General features: G+C 43.1%; 1 protein-coding gene across 1 annotated transcript in view; it reads left to right on the top strand.

Moving 5' to 3' along the window:
* TTBK1 (tau tubulin kinase 1) overlaps positions 1-15,852 on the top strand; it is a 101,717-nt gene that overhangs the window by 16,148 nt on the left and 69,717 nt on the right. Inside the window, exons 2-3 of the mRNA XM_030945081.1 lie at positions 653-811; positions 7,555-7,702. Of these exons, the coding sequence (XP_030800941.1) occupies positions 704-811; positions 7,555-7,702 (256 nt within the window). The 5' untranslated portion in view covers positions 653-703. The remainder of the gene's footprint in view (positions 1-652; positions 812-7,554; positions 7,703-15,852) is intronic.

The raw sequence follows: 15,852 nt of genomic DNA on the forward strand, positions 1-15,852 counted from the left end.
AAAAAGGGGCAAGATGAATGCCACAGGCACAAGTTATCTCTCTGTATTTTAATTTGATCATCTTTAGCACTGTGTGTAGGGTATGAGGAAGACTAACTGGTGCCTGGCTGGAGCCTTTTCTAACGTTCCGCAATCTGCTCTGCTTGGCTGTTCATTACAGTGATGTGTCTGTAACCCTGGCCCTGCACAGTCCTTCCACCCTGTTCAGACTTTTTAGGCTTATTGAATGCAATACCTGGCAAACCTTTCTGATTTGTGTTGGATGTCATCCAATGCAAACCATAAAAGCTGCTGAGGTAGCAGCTGCTCTGCTAAAGCAAGACTACTTCTTCACCTGGTAACAATGAGAACCCTTGAAACATTTTGGTGTTGGATTCTCGTTGCATTGTCAAGCCCAAGAGCTCTGGACTCCTGCATGGTGTAGCTGCTGGTTGTCACCCTTTAGTTTGTGCTGCTGACTGGGAACAGGGTTGTGTCTGTCAGGTTATGCACGGAGTGAGCTCAGGTGTTTGCAGGGTGAGTTTGCCTTCTTTCCTAAGAGGCTGGCTCTGATTTAGTCCCAAGCAAAACCTGTGAGAATGCAGCATGTACTTGTACTGCGACCTGTAATAATTCTGTCATTCACTCCCCCTGCTCCTTTTTTTCCCCCCAGATAAATGGCTCATTTAAACTGGGAGCTACTGAAATACTCTCTGGCTGGCAAATGCAGTGCCTAGCAGCAGTCATCAAGGACGAACCAAACATGAGTGGTGGAGGGGAGCAGGTCGACATTCTCCCGACCAACTACGTGGTCAAAGATCGCTGGAAAGTGGTGAGTAGCTCTGGCTTTAATGGCCCAAACAAACCTCCTCCTCCTCCTCCTCCTGCAGTGGCACAGCAACTTCCCTGCTTAATCCTGGCCTCTGGCAAGCAACACTGGAGTGGTAGGGTTTGACATGTCAGCAAGATACTGCAGGGAGAAGGGTTTTCGAGTGGTATCTTCAGAAGGCTGAATCTGCCAAGGATTTTTATGTAGGATTGAACTGTTGCAGCAGACTGAGTAGTGTTCTAGTAGAAAATTAGATTTCAAATGACTGTGGCAAAGAATACTACAGACAGGACTATAAATAAATTGCATTACAATAAAGTAATGTAAAACCAAATGTTTTGGGTTGGAATGTCAGCTACTTCAAGAGTCAGAAAGTCCATGATTAACTAGCTGGTTCAACTTCTGTGTAAATTTATTGAGATACTTCTTAAAATTATATCATCATATGTTAAGAGTTTTAGTTCTTATCTCACCTGTTGTGCAAGCTGGACAGGCTTTGCTTTTAAAATGCTGAAAAAACATTTAAATCCCACGTACAGCATCGTCTCAATTTTTAACTGGGATTACCAGCACTCTCTGAATTTTAAACTCCCAGCAGAATCCTCACTAGTTTGAACTGCAGGTGATTTGCAGTAATAGCACTGAGTTGTTCTTTATGCTGACTGGCTGTGGTACAGTGGCCCTGTGAGTTTTGCAGTGGAGTGTGGAGAGCAGAGGACTAAAAAATCTTGGGACTCTGAATTCACTTCAGTTCCAGGCTGTGGGTAGGTTATTTTTCAATAGCCCACTTCAGACAAAATATTATGCTTTCATTAGACCCAGCCCTGTTCTTGTTGCTCCCCATTGCCTCTCTTCACTTTGTTCCAGCATTCTCCTCAGCCTTCACTTTTCTCTCTGGCCAATTGCTGAGCAGCCTATTTATATTTGAGCAATTCAAACTGTTCCTCATTCTCCTGGCTTCTTGAGAGCAGATGGAGAAGCTCAGTTTTTTTCTGTGATTAGACACCAAAATGGAGACAACCCCTTTGCCCCTCCCAAAGCTTTCTGTCACAGCTGAAGGAAAGCTTTGCTGAGCTCCTGCAGCTCTGGATGGGATCTGTACTTGTTTTGGAGGGATGATCCATGGGCAGGTTAACTGACATAGGGGACTTGAAACATGCCCTGTGCTTACCAGTGTCTCAGAAAATAATGATTGCGGCTTTTATCTGTCTCTCCCTGCACAAACAGAAATTTCCCCATAGCCTGAATTTGGTCAGATTGGTGCTTGTTCTTTGCCAAGCTGAATTTCAGCACTCTCCTGATGCCTTTGCTTCGGGTGGATGATTGCTAATACTCATTCCTCCTTAACATGAGGAAGAACTTGTTCACATTGAGGGTGGCAGAGGTTTGGAACAGGCTGCACAGGGAGATTGTGGAGTCTCCATCTCTGGAGACATTCCAAACCCACCTGGGTGGGTTCTTGTGTCACCAGCTCCAGGTGACCCTGTCGAGGCAGAGGGCTCTTCCAGCCTGAACAGTTCTGTGATTCTGGGATTCTCTGTTCTCCTTTACCTTGGCTAACTTTAGCTTGTACCATTCCCTATTCATCAATCCTGGAGTTGCTCCTTCATAGAGAGGAGTGCTAAAACGTCTGTAAATGATGGGAGTATTTTTGTAACAGAGTCTAAACAAAGTAACTTCGTTCTTGGCAACAGCAGAACTCTTACAAGCACCAAAACCTCCAAATAAAGTCTAAAATAAGCTTGGTGATGCTTACAGGGAACATTTCAAACCAATTTTTAAGTTGGTAGAGGCACTAAGTGTGGAATTTAGTGCTTCATTGTTGCATGAATCTGTGACTGGGCCCCACTAGAAGCTCTGCCCACTAACTCTGCCTTAGAAAAGATAGAAATGTGCAGCTGTATTGTCAACAACAACTCCCTCTAATTAGAGGAATAACCTTTTATGTTTTATAATGTCTCACAGTAGCCTTAAATACTGCAGTGAGGTCATTGCCCCACTTGAAGGCTCTGAGAAATGACATGACTTGCTAAAGGCTGTAAATAGCAATGAGAAATCCTTTTTTCCCAGCTCTACTCAGAATTTGACCATGTGCTAGCTGACTTGTGCATGGTGAGCCTTGATTGAACAGTAATTCCCCCCATTCCAAAAAAAAAAAAAAAGAGTGAAGTGCAGACCCTTTCCTTTTAGGCAGCCCTTCTCTGCCTTTCCCTTACTTTAAGCTCGTGTGAGACCAGTCAGAACCACGAGCTGTGGGGGGCTTGGAATAATCTGGAAAAGCTCTGAAAATACTTCTGGTGGCCCAAGGAAATGGACAGCACAGAATCAAGTGGCCAAGGAAAAAGGGACTGTACCTTAAAGTGAGCATACAGTTGTAGTATCAGGAGTAGCATTTTTTCCTTTTGTCACAGATCTTCCTGAATCTAGCCCAGCATGTGCCATCTGTATGGTCCAATCTTTGCTGTGGGTGATGGATCCTGCTCAAGCAGGTGTGTGGCATATTTATGTGATGCTGGGGTGCAACTGCCAGAAGGTCTTTTGTGTAATTTGTCCTCCCAGTGTCTCTGACTGTCTCTGGCTGGGCATCTGCTTGAACCTTGTAGCTCTTAGTGCTGGCATACTTCCATTATTGAGCTGATTTCTAATTTTAGATTGGTGTAATGTATTCCTTGAATTCCATTCCTTCTTTCCTCCTTTCTGCTGGCTGACAGAGCTTTGACAAATGAAGATGCTGGTTCTGTGCAGTTAGCCTGTTGGTCGTTCATTTTCCTGTCACTTGAAGTCAGTAAAGTTTGGCTGTCTGACAGCAGTAACATTTTTGTTCTTATTTATGAAAAAAGACATGGACAGGGTGTGCTTATGGTTTTTATCAAAATTTGTAGATTTAGAAGTATTCTTTATAGTCATCATTCTTTACTTGCAGATACTTTTGATGAAATTTAGGCAATACTGGAACCACATTTTGCTGAGTCCCCAGAGGGTCTTGATCCACGTGTGCTCTGAGTGATGTGAACAGTTTTGTTCAGGGGAGGGAGCAAAGTGAAATGTAACTTGTACTTGCTTTGAACTAGGTATGGATGTTAAAGCTGAATTTTGATGTATCTCTTTATTTCACATAAATGCCTTTTACTGGAGATTCACTTATTATAACTGACACTTATTAGCAAGACAGAGTTGGCAGCTCCTGCACTGAGCTTTGAACACAAGTGATGACTCCTGTACATGTGTATGTTCTTTTCCTAGGTGCAATCCATGTTTTGTTTTCTTTCAGGTTTCTGAGCTTCTTGATCTGAAGCTCTCCAGTTTATTTTGGAAACCTTGCCAGAAACCTCACAAAACTTTAGTGGATTCTTACCTTGTCTTGTTTAGAAAGGCAATTTATTATTCCAAGAGGGAACCTGGGACAAGGAAGGTTCTTTGTCAGACTTAGGGCCTGCTTTGGTCTCACTCTGAATTGCTTTAAGTGGGCTTTGTCAGGTCTTCAGATGATTTAGAATGTGGCTGGCTGAGTTCTTGATTGGCTTCTCAGTTCATACCTGTTGTACATGAGTTTATTTCCCTTGAGATCAGATCCAGTCCTCTTAAGCAAGTGGAGTGGACTCTGGAGAGTTTGGTGACTAAAGGTCGACTCTTCCTCAGCTCTTAAGTCAGAGGAGGCCTATTGGCCTTTTCTGGATCAAGTAGCCCATTGAGTTGAGCTGCAGGAGTTGCAGGCTTGGCTGTACAGGTGCTCCTAGGAGACAGCCACAGTGGTCACTGTTTGACCTTGTCAAATCTCTGAAGCCTGTGGATGACAGCCTTGACCCTGGCTGAGTTCACTAAAGGTTGCTGACTTTCCATTTGGTGCTTTGCTCTGGATTTAGAGTGCACATTTCTTTACATTGCCACCAATCCTGACGCCAAACCATTCCTGCCCTGGTCCTGGAATGTTACCCTGAGAAGGTCTGGTCTTTATATAATATCCTTGGAAGGCAGACTTTGTTCAGAACAGTGGTGTTGTACATGCTTCTGGAATAAAAGATGAAATTTGTATTCAAGGTTATTTTTGGCTGGGGTTGTGTGTTGCCTTGGTTTTTTGAACTGTGTCTGAAAGTACTGATTTTTGCTTAGTGAGAAGGCTGCGTGTTGCTGTTGTTGTTTTGGGGGTTTTTTTTAGTAAGCTCTGGAAGATTGTGCTACAAGAGTCTTTTTCAGGATAAATCAAAAATATTTCAGAATATTTAAAGGAGACTTCAAAGGGAGGCATTTGTGTGCTGTGTAACTCCTGATGGTCTGTGTCCAAGTCCAAATACCTATCTGTTTGATCAGATGAACTGTTCACTTGGTTCCACAGCCTGGAATAGACACGTGGACAGCCAGCTCACACAGGGGCTCGTGCATTAGGTGGGATGAATCCTGCTGGTGTTGGCAGCCTGTATCCCAGTCAGAACAGTAAGTGGGCTGTGGCAGGACCAGAAGAGAATATCCCCAAGGCAGTGAGGCTGAACATGGGTGATGACTCTTGATTACCACTTAGGTGATTCTAGTTAGATGCTTCATTCTCCTCCTTGACTTTGTGTTTGCAATTTCATTACTGGTTTGGGGTTTTTTGAGTGGTATGTACCCATCTCTCCTTTGTGCCCAACAGAAGGCTGTACCAAGTTCACCTTAGAAAGTGAACTCCCATGGAGCACCCAGACAATGAGGCAATGGATGTGACATAAGCTCCAAGACCTTGACTTACAACAGCTTGCACTGGACCAAAGCAAAGGAAATGGCTGCTGCAGCCTCATTGTTGCTGAAAAATCAAGAAGTATGGCAGTGCTAGTGGTGATGTTGAATGGATGGTACCATCTGGTGTGCTGGGAAAAGTATGCCAGAGAATAATTTCCCTAAGAGTGTGAGCAAGGATGCAAGGAAACAAAGGCAGCTTTGACAGCCCTCCATTGGCTGGAATGTGTGTGTAAAATCAGTTTTCTGATTCAGCAGAAGCTTTGATCTTGATCTTGTGTGATCTCCCATTTGTTTCTCTGTAGACTTTTATGTGTCCTCCAGTTTGGCTGTTTTGCCAGGTGTGCAGACTCAATATTGTCCCTCCAGTTCCCAGTTTACCTTTTTGCCTTCCATAGCTTCTACTGTCCCTTTCCTTTCTCATTAATATATCAGACAACAGAAGATCTTGTCTACTGAATCCTGAGGTATTAGCTGACGTGTTGTTGCTATGCTGAATGTAGCACTGTTTTGAAAGAAAGATTTTTAATAGCCAGCTCACTTAGTGTGAATTTCCAAATGGAAGTAGGGCTGCACTGTAATAATTTATGAATAATCTGTGGTGACCTAGTTATTGGCTGTTTACTGCATAAATGTGCCTGTTTAGCCCCCTGGAAGGTCATGAGGAAAAATGACAAGAAGTTGCTCTGGACAGCAGCTTTCAAAGGGTTATCAAGTAATAGCTTCAGAGACAAGGCTGGCTGTCAAGCTGTTAATATGGAAAACACTTCCTTCTTCAAGTGGAACTGTTCTTGATCTGGAAGCCAGAAAAGCAAATTATTTTGGTCACCTTTGAGAGGAAAGAGCCCTGCTCTTGGCAGGCAGGGCCCTTTGTTCAACAAAGTGGACAGATGCACAGGACAGGCCTTTGGTGGTACAGAAGACACTAAAATATCATCGAAACCTGATTAAACATTGTGTAAGATCCATGTTTGACTATCTGTCTGACTGAAACTTCTTTTCCTCTCTTAACTGTTAAGTGTTATTCAGTGTAAACCTGAATTTCCTCCTGGGCAGCACAGTAGGCTTTAAATATATCTAAGAGAAACAAATATAAAATTACTTTCCTGGCACAGACATTGACTCTTGCAACACAAGAGGAGTCTTTATTATACGTGATTATATGTAACTATGTGCACATATGCTGTCAAGTCTCAGCAGAAGGAGGATCAAGGAATCACCTTCCAGGAAAGGCAGAGGATCCTGGCTTGCTCTCTGAATGGGAGGCTACTCTAGAACAGGCAGACAATCTGTCTCTAGAAGGTGCATATCAGATATGCTGAATCTTAGACATCTTTAGCTTTGAGTTTATGTCAACTGAAGTCATGGATTCCTATTGTGGAACCAGTCTTTAATTTTGCTCAGAGACACAAAAGGCATAATTTGGTTGGGTTTCAAACTAAAGAGATAAAGAGGCTGAGAAAGAATGGAGTTGTACTGGTGGCTTGTACAGAACTGCTGTTAGTAGTTCTTTGAAATGTGACACTGAAGTAACTTCACTACCAGAGCAGGTAAAAAATCTTGTAAAAGATTCCAGTGGATGTTTTGTTCTGTGTTTAAAGTCTTTGAATGAGATGTAAACGTCATTTAACTTACTTCTTGAAAGATTAGTTCCAACTACCATGGTTATGTTTTACCACAGAGATGTATTTGTTGGTGGGGAATGACAGTGGTTCTGCTATCTCCTTGAAGGGTCTTTCCTTGAATTTTGGCAAGAACATCATGGAGGCAATAGGCATTATCATTTGCTTTTAAAAAAGTATCACCTGTCATTGCTTGCTAGGCTTGTTCTTCGTTGTTAGAGCGAAGAATTTATACATAGCACTGTCAAGTGGGTAGCTGGACTTTTGCCAAGCTGTGCAGTGAAGGGATTCAGGCACAGCACAGATTGGGAGCTGAGCTTGCTCTCCCTACACAGTCGAGGAGCTGGCTCTGTGAGAGGCAGCTTGCTGATCCCTCTGGTGTGCATTGTAGCAAACCCCTTTGTACTTTTGCAGCTGAAGAAGATCGGTGGAGGTGGCTTTGGGGAGATCTATGAGGCAATGGATTTGCTGACCCGTGAGAATGTGGCCTTGAAGGTGGAATCAGCTCAGCAGCCCAAGCAAGTTCTCAAGATGGAAGTGGCTGTCCTGAAAAAGCTGCAAGGTAAGGCAAAAAGCCATTTGGAAGTACTAAAAGTGCATGTTAACTATTAGAATCCAAAGTTGCAAATGCTTTTTATAGTTTTCTCTTCAGCTTCCATCTATATGTGATGTCATGTTAAGTCATCCAGCTCAGAAAGTTGTTACATTCTGCAACTCAAGTGAGATCCAACAACAGGGACTATTTTGTCTGCCAGGATGTAAGGACAATGAGGAGACTTGGACTGAACTATTGGTCCACTGGTCTGTGCAATCTAGTGATACTGATTAGAAAATAAGGAATAGAGGGAGCAGCATCTGACTCAAAAATGAGGTTGCCTCCCAGAGGACATGGAGCACTGAAGCATGACAGAGTCTCCAAGTAAAATGGTTGACTAGTAGAGAAATGCACAAAAGTGGACAGTGGGAGGTATAGGGAAACTATTAACGAATTTTTCATGTACCTCACTGTCCTGAAGGCAAAGTGTGAAGTGATGTGCTTGTTCTTAATGAGGGTGGAAAGGAGCTCTCTTGATGCAGCTGTTCCTGGCTGAAGGAGGCAGGCTTCTGCTAAAAAGATTGCTATGGAGGGATGTAAACAAGGAATTTCTAAATCTGCCTTTGAGGAACTGAGAACTGCCATTGGCCGAAGGGCATTGTGCATGGATTTCCTTTTTCAGGCAAAGCCAGCTATTGCCAGGTACAGTTTATGTGTTATAGTACAATATACATTTTTAGGGATGTTCCTTTCTGCAGGATTGCCACTTGGGCTGAGGAAGCACCTGCTGAAGCAGTGAGTAGGATCCTTATCACCAGGGCTCATGCTTCAGAGATAATGTTGTGGCCCTATGAGTCTGCACCTTTGCCTTTGTACAAAATCTCCAGAGATTGAATTGAATTTGAGGGTGAGACTGTTGCAGGCCTTGTGAAATGAGTTACTCAATGTTTGTGACAGATTGCCTCTAGGTAAAAGCCAGTGAATTATTTTTGAAGGTCACATCGTTTTCCACATTTCAGCTCTCCCAAGAGGAGGACTGATAAGGCCCCTTTTGAATGCTCTGGATTGTAAAAGATGCAGCTGAGCTGTGCAAAGAAGAAATCAGCCCAGGTCATTGTGAGGATTTGTGATCTGTGAAAGGCCTGGGTACACAAGCTCCCAGAGAGGAGCAGAGTGGGTGTCTGAGGTCTGGACACACTGCCATGAGGGCAAGTAAGGCTGTGATTGAGATTTTTCTGTTTGTTTGCACACTTCAAACTGCTCTGCATTGAGTGAGGGTAGGACTGGGTGTAATGATGGATTTTAGAGTACCACAAACAATGCTGTCATGCTGGCCACTGCCAATAGGTGCTGCATCCAGGGCAGGGAATGCTTGAAAAGCATGAGCTGAAATCACTAAAGCAGGACTAGCATCAGAAAATGTGCAAGGTGTTGACTAATACTTGTGTTTATTTCTGGAAGGTTGTTGAGAATACCAAATGCTTGAATAAACACCCACACTTGTGTACAGGATGATGCTGGTAACTGGGGAGAGGGAGTGGTGGTGTATGGAACTAGGAAAAGCCCCTTGGCAAAGCAGTTAGTAAATATTCAGGGAAGGGACAGAAAAGACAGAAGAAGCAGAATTGGCTGTGCATCAGCTATCCTGTGTAAGAATGACACATTACTTCAGCCATGTTTTTACAAATCAAGCTGTTCTGTGAGGAATTTAGCTTTTTTTGGTTGAAGGTTAATCCCCAAATGCTTTACTGAAATAAATGGTAAAGTTAAAATAAGAAATTGGGTTGAGAGCATGGGGAATCACGTATTGTGTATGTTTTCACTGTGAGTGTTGCAAAGAGGTGAGAAACATTTCAGGAAGGGAGATACTGCCTTTTTCCAACAGTTGGTGGGTAGAGTAAGTTTTTGGTATTGCCATAGGTGATACAATCAATTCATGGATTTCCAGATGAAAAGCAAGGGAGAAATATTGCCTAAAATTCCTCTGTACTTTTCTGGTAGAATTGAAAATTACAATCCCTCTTAAACAGTGCAACTTTATTGTTTTCTATTTAGGTGTCACACCAGCCTTACGGGACTCACGAATGAGCTGCTGCTCTTTCCAGAACTTGTGACAGAATCTTGCAAGTAACTAGAGTTCAGCAGAGTTTGGGATAGAGAAGGTTGGCCATACTGCAGACCTGGTTTGGGTACAGCCTGACCTCTGAGTGCAGCAGCTCCTGGTTGGTGTGGACTGCAGGCTGTTGCCAACAGTTAGGATTTCTGGGACAGTTTGTGGAATAGCCACATAGGGAACACAGCTCCAGGTGGGTCCCTCACAATGTCCTTCCTGCACTAGTCAGGTAATGACTCTCTAGAAGAGTCTCTGAACCTTCTGATAAACACCAGGTGTAGTTTTCTGCTCTGAGGGTGGTCATGTGCTGGAGCAGGATACCCAGAGAGATGGTTGGAGATGCTGAAAACCCAGCTGGACTCAGGATATTCTGTCTGGTGCTACTCTATCTGGCCACTTCTAATCAGAGCACCACAAGGTAGCTTTTTATTTTAATCCTTGTGGAGCACTGTTTGCCTTACATTGTCTTGTTGCTTCTAGAGAAGCTAGTAGAGAATTACACTACTAGGGTTGAAAATCTTACCAATAACAAATTCAGAAACTGTTTCAGGGACAGTTAGGGCACATCTGCACCGTGAATTTGTGCATGAATACAGCTTCTCTGTCAGAATACTATTTTTGTGCCAAGCCCTCATTTTATTCCCTTAACCACTACTGTAAAACTGTCTTTAAGTGAGGTGTGTGTGCATTTGCACACAATTTTAACATAATGGGATTTTCTACTTTGCAGTCAAGCACTTTGAAACCAAGCCCAAGCTGCAGTGACAAAACTCTTCCTGCAGATCGTCTCCAGCAGAGGAAGTTGCTGGTGCATTGGACCTGCCAGTGTTTTGCTATGTAGACAAGCCTTTGGGTCACATACATTAAAAAGTAAATGGAAATAAGATCTGTATGGCTAAGTGAAGGAGTAACTTGCATATCCAGAGAGCAAGAACAGCTTTGGCTGGGTTTTCTGTGTTTCAGCCTCTGAAGCAATGTCTGCATTAGTGAGCAGTGGGTAGCATTAGTTGCTCATGCCTATACATCTCCAGCAGATATGGCTTGGGGGTTTTACACTTTAAACTTCATGGGTTTATTGGGATTTTGCATTGGGTTGGTTCTAATCTGCCCTCCTGTCTGAGGGTGCATTTGTTGGTTTGGCCTCTCATTTAGGATTTTGGGACTACTTGGTATGCTCCCGAAATAGAACTTCATGGTCTGTTTGCTCAGAGAAAACCTTACATGACCCAAAGCCACTCTGGGAGCACTGACACGTGGTAGTTGGGATGATTTAAGGTAGTATGGGGGCTTTCTTTAAAACCTCATTGCTTCTGTAAACCAGGACTCTGAGGCTCCTGGTTTTTGAATCATGAGGAGAAAAAATGTGATAGTTTCCTATCATTGAACATATGGAAGGGAGAGTACTGTCACATCTGGATGAGCAGGTGTTTTTCCATCTCCTCAATGATTTTCTAACCGTTTGAAATACAAATGGACAGCGATCTGCCTGCTCCCTCTGTGATTTTTTTCCCAGTGCTGGATTTGCTGTGGAGCAACATTCAGTGGCAAAGGAGCATCAGTACTACCCAGACTCAGTTTCCTGTCTCTGAGATCTTTGAGGTTAATCAAAATGCCACATCTCTGTGAGACCAGCTCTGGCATAGCTTTTGAGGTGCTTGGCTTGGGCTGTCCCTGTCAGTCTGCCTTTCTGATAGAAACCTTAATTGCAGAACTTGTAAACCAATATCCCTGATTAAATCCAGCGGGCTGCTGCAGAGAGAGGTTTGGAAAGTATCTTAGGGGTGAAACCAGGAATTGTGTTCTCTTTAGATGCTCAGCTGGGGCTGTGTGAGGCTCAGAAGCAGATGCTTTGAATTGAAAGGCATTCTCCCTGTCCTTACCCACTTCTTGGTCGGTGTCTCTGGGAGCGCCCTGGGGACCTGTGAGACCAAAGCAGTGCTGCACAGGGATCTGTCACAAGGAGTGCAGTTTGTAGATCTTCTGCTCCACAGGCTCTCTAAATATGGCCACAACATTCAGTCCCCTATGCTGAGATTCTCTTTGGAGCAGCCTAGCAGGTTGTAATTTAAAATGGCCAGATTATTTTTGTGCTGAGCAATGTTTTCTGTTCATCTGCAGTGGCAATGTTGCCCTGGTGTGAGGTTACAAGGCCCTGAGTATTTGCTTTTGATCTCTCTTGGCTGCCAGATATTGCTAAGCTCTCTTCAGTGTGTTGTTTTCTTTGTAAATGCCTTCTTTTCAGTGTAACCAGTTCCATTGTGTAGGACTCTGATTAATATTATTCTGCAGTGCAGAGATCTTCTGCATATTGAGTAGTTGTGCAAGATGCAGCCTGGTCACAGGCAGTGTAGTTTTTGAGTACCTGAATTTGTTACAGCAGATCCTGTACTATTTGTTCCCTCTTTTATTGCTGGGGTTAGACAGATAAGAGTTTCCTAGCAAAATAATGGAAGAAGAGGAACCTTGCTTTTCTTACCTGCTAGTCCTAGGGGTTTTTGTTCTTATTACATGTGAATTACATTACTCTTATTACATGTGAATTTTTTGTGTTAAAGTGGTGCCTTAATGCTCTGTGATTCAGTTTCTTTTACTTTTGTAGACACAGTTTATATGTTTCTACAATATTTTTCTAGGTGGATGTAAGCAAGCTCTCTGCAAAGACTAGAAAGCAGAGGAAATTGCCCTTGTAAGGCTTTTAGGCCATCACAGGGTGGCAGATTCACAGACTTGCTGTAACTTCAGCCTCTCTACCCATCACTGCATTTTTCCATGTGGAAGTGTTTGAATGAACTGGCATTTGTAACGCATGATTTTTATGTTGTGGTGCCATTGGGTGGGGGAAGGTCATGGCAGGGCTGAAAAACGATTTAAACCACATTTTTTTTGAGATTGTGTTGAATTTTTGCTCTGGTAGTATTGTGTCTTGATCTGTGTGGGATCTATTATCAGTATTCCTCTTCAAGTACTGATAATTTAGTTTAGGGAAACAACTAGAGGAAAGTATGCTCTGCAAGGTCAGGCAGTTTTACCTGTAATTGATTAGGGGACAATGACCAACCTTTTGGGTTTGTGCCCATTAGTTCATTGATTTATTGCAGAAGCACTAGCAAGCTTAATCCAGTTGGTTAAATCCTAGCTGATTACTGTTGAGTAATGTAGTTATTTAAGCCTTACTTCCAGCAGAGAATTTGTCTTCTTTCATGTTCAAAACTCCTTTGTCCAGCTGAGTTGACAAGTCCCTCAAGTCTGGCTGGTTTGTCTGGCCAGAGGTGAAACTTGGTAACTGCAGAGGAAAGAAGTCTATGTGAGCCAGCTCTGCCAAGCTAAAGGCAGCATTTCCAAGTAAAGTTAGATGATGAAAATAACTCTCATTTCATTTTCTAGTCCCGATGAATCCTCCATTTCTTTACAATATTTGCACAGGAGTGAATTCAATATCCCCACAATAAAAACCTATGATAAGCTGATAAACCTGACACTGACAGGCAAATAAAGAAGAGGATGGGTGTAAAATGTACACTATAATATAGAGCATTGAGAAACAACTGCAGCTTTCCAAATAGCAGAGAGCAGCTGTACAACTACATGTCCATTGCTGTGCATAGCATAGAGACCCCAGCAGGGCCAAGTGCTCAAACAAGTGATGTTATGGTTAGTGACCTAAGCACTTGGGCTTTTCCCAGTATGTGACACAGATCCAGAAGAAAATTTAGGCTCTCAGGGAAGACCTCTGGAGGTCTCTAGTACAACCTCATGCTCCAGGCAGAAAAGAAATAGATCTGGTTGCTCTGGGCTTTTGTCAGTGAAGTTTTGAATAACCTCCAGAGATGGAGATCCCACAGCCTCTTTGGGCCCCTGCTCCAGGGTTTCACCATCCTCATGGAGGAATAAAGAAATAGCATCTAATAGGAACTTCCCATATTGCAGCTCATGCCCAGTAGTGCCTCTCTGTGTGCCTCTCTGATGGGCTAACCCTGGCTGGCACTAAGTGCCACACAGCTGCTCACTCAGCACCCCTGCCCCCATGGGATGGGGAGGAAGGCAAAAATACAAAACCCATGGGCTGAGATAAGAACAGTTTATTAGTTGAAATAAGAACAATAACAGTAGCGATGAAAAGGGAGATAAGAAAATGAAAGGGAGGAATAAAACCTAAGAAGTACAAGCACCACCCTCTGAGCAATGCCCAGCACATCCCCAAGCAGTGTCTCCTGGTGAATGGACCCCAGCTTTTATACCCAGGATGACATCCCATAGTAAGCAGTATCCCTTTGCCCCATTCAGGTGAGCTGTTCCAGCTGTGCTCCTGCAAGGCCCCAAAAAACTCTCTCAATGAAGCTTTTAACAGGGCTTATGGTTGTTCATTTAGACACACGGGAGAAAGACCAACAAGATCTTCTCAAGAGGGCTAAACAACAAAATAGCTTTACTGGTAGCTTTAGAAAATCAGAGAACTTTGGCAAAGGGCTAGAAGCAGCATTCAATCAACACAAAACACTTCTCAAAGCATTGACTTAGCCCACTCAACTTCACAAACTCGAAGCCCATTTGATTTTAAGTTACTGAAAAAGAGGGAATTAGAAGAAGGAGGAGGACCGAAATGATACAGAGAAGGACACGTACAGCTACCAGCTCCTGGGTTCCACCAATGTTCAGCTGATAGAAACTCCAAGAGGAGGTAGGGTCAAGACATGTGCTTGCCACATATTTGGCCTAAAATAGGCTTGGCCTTCCTGGGCCCTTCTCCCAGGTGTGACTTCTGGTCACTTGGCCGCTCAGGAGCTGGGTTAGGGGCTCCAGGGATGGGGTGTGGGGCATTTTCTCCAGTGTGACAGTTGGCAGCTCTGTCAGGCTGGGATGCTGGCTCTAGGAGTGCACTGCCAGGGCAAGGCCCAACCTGCCCTGCCTCACACATATGCACCCTAAAATATCTTGAGACATCAACCTTTGCAGTGTCCCACAGCTCCCTCCTGGCTTCCTGTGCAGCTCCTCACTGGCAGAGCAGGGGAACACTGAAAAGCACTTGACTTAGGGTAGGAACTAAGCAACAGCCTAAACACTCATGTGTTATCAACACTGTTCTCATCCTAAATACAACACAGCACTGTAACAGCTACTAGGAGTAAAATGAACTCCAGCCCAGATGAAACCAGGACAAGCTCTGAGGAAAGTCAGGTTCCATCTTCTCAGCACTCTTGTGTTAGGTGGCTTGGACCAGCAGAGAGTTTCCCTTCTGCTGCCTTCCTAAAGGCTGAACAAACCCAGTTCTCCGGCACTTTCTGTTGTTACATTTTCCTTTCCTTGCCACCATCCTGGTGGCCCTGCTGAACTCATGATGTGCAGGAGAAAATGCAAGAATTGGTAAGGTAACAGTAATAAGAGTAACAATTGCAATGAGATTTATGATAATTCATGCAGCAGAAGTTACTTCAGTGTTTTGGGTGAACTGATAGGAATGAGACAGCTACTCCATGGAGGTGAATCACAGAATTTTAGCATAAAATTAAAAGATTACATTTTTTAACTTCTTTGTGGAGAATAGTGGTTGCTGGTTTTCTGGTGAAAACACAGGAAATATGGAGTCTCTTACAGAAAAAACCAACTTCAAGTTGTAACAATAATGTCACATATTTCCTTCTTAGTATTTATTTGATTCGTTTCATTGCTGCATTGAAAATACATTAGGGATATTTAAGAACTTAAATGAGTAGAAGATTGGAATGAATATTGGTGTCCACCAGTTTGAAATTGATCCTTGTGAAAAAATAGACTCAAAAAAGGATCATAATTTAGGTTCTTTTAGGGGCTGTGTAATGAAAGCTTTTCATGTAATGAAAAATTTAAAGTATTCAAATGGGGACTTTAATCATATCTCTACAAGGTGATGAATATCTCTCCAAGGGTTGAAGGGGTTCTTATACATGAGAACATAATTATTGACTGTCATTTTTAAGTTTCTTCAGAAAAAAGGATGATGAAGACCATTTCAGTGACTGAAATCTTTTTTACCCCATATTATATGGGATATTATTATATTCATTGTAGTTAAAAGACTGCAGTAGAA

This window comes from Camarhynchus parvulus, chromosome 3 (assembly GCF_901933205.1).
Source record: "Camarhynchus parvulus chromosome 3, STF_HiC, whole genome shotgun sequence".
Classification (NCBI taxonomy): Eukaryota; Metazoa; Chordata; class Aves; order Passeriformes; family Thraupidae; genus Camarhynchus; species Camarhynchus parvulus.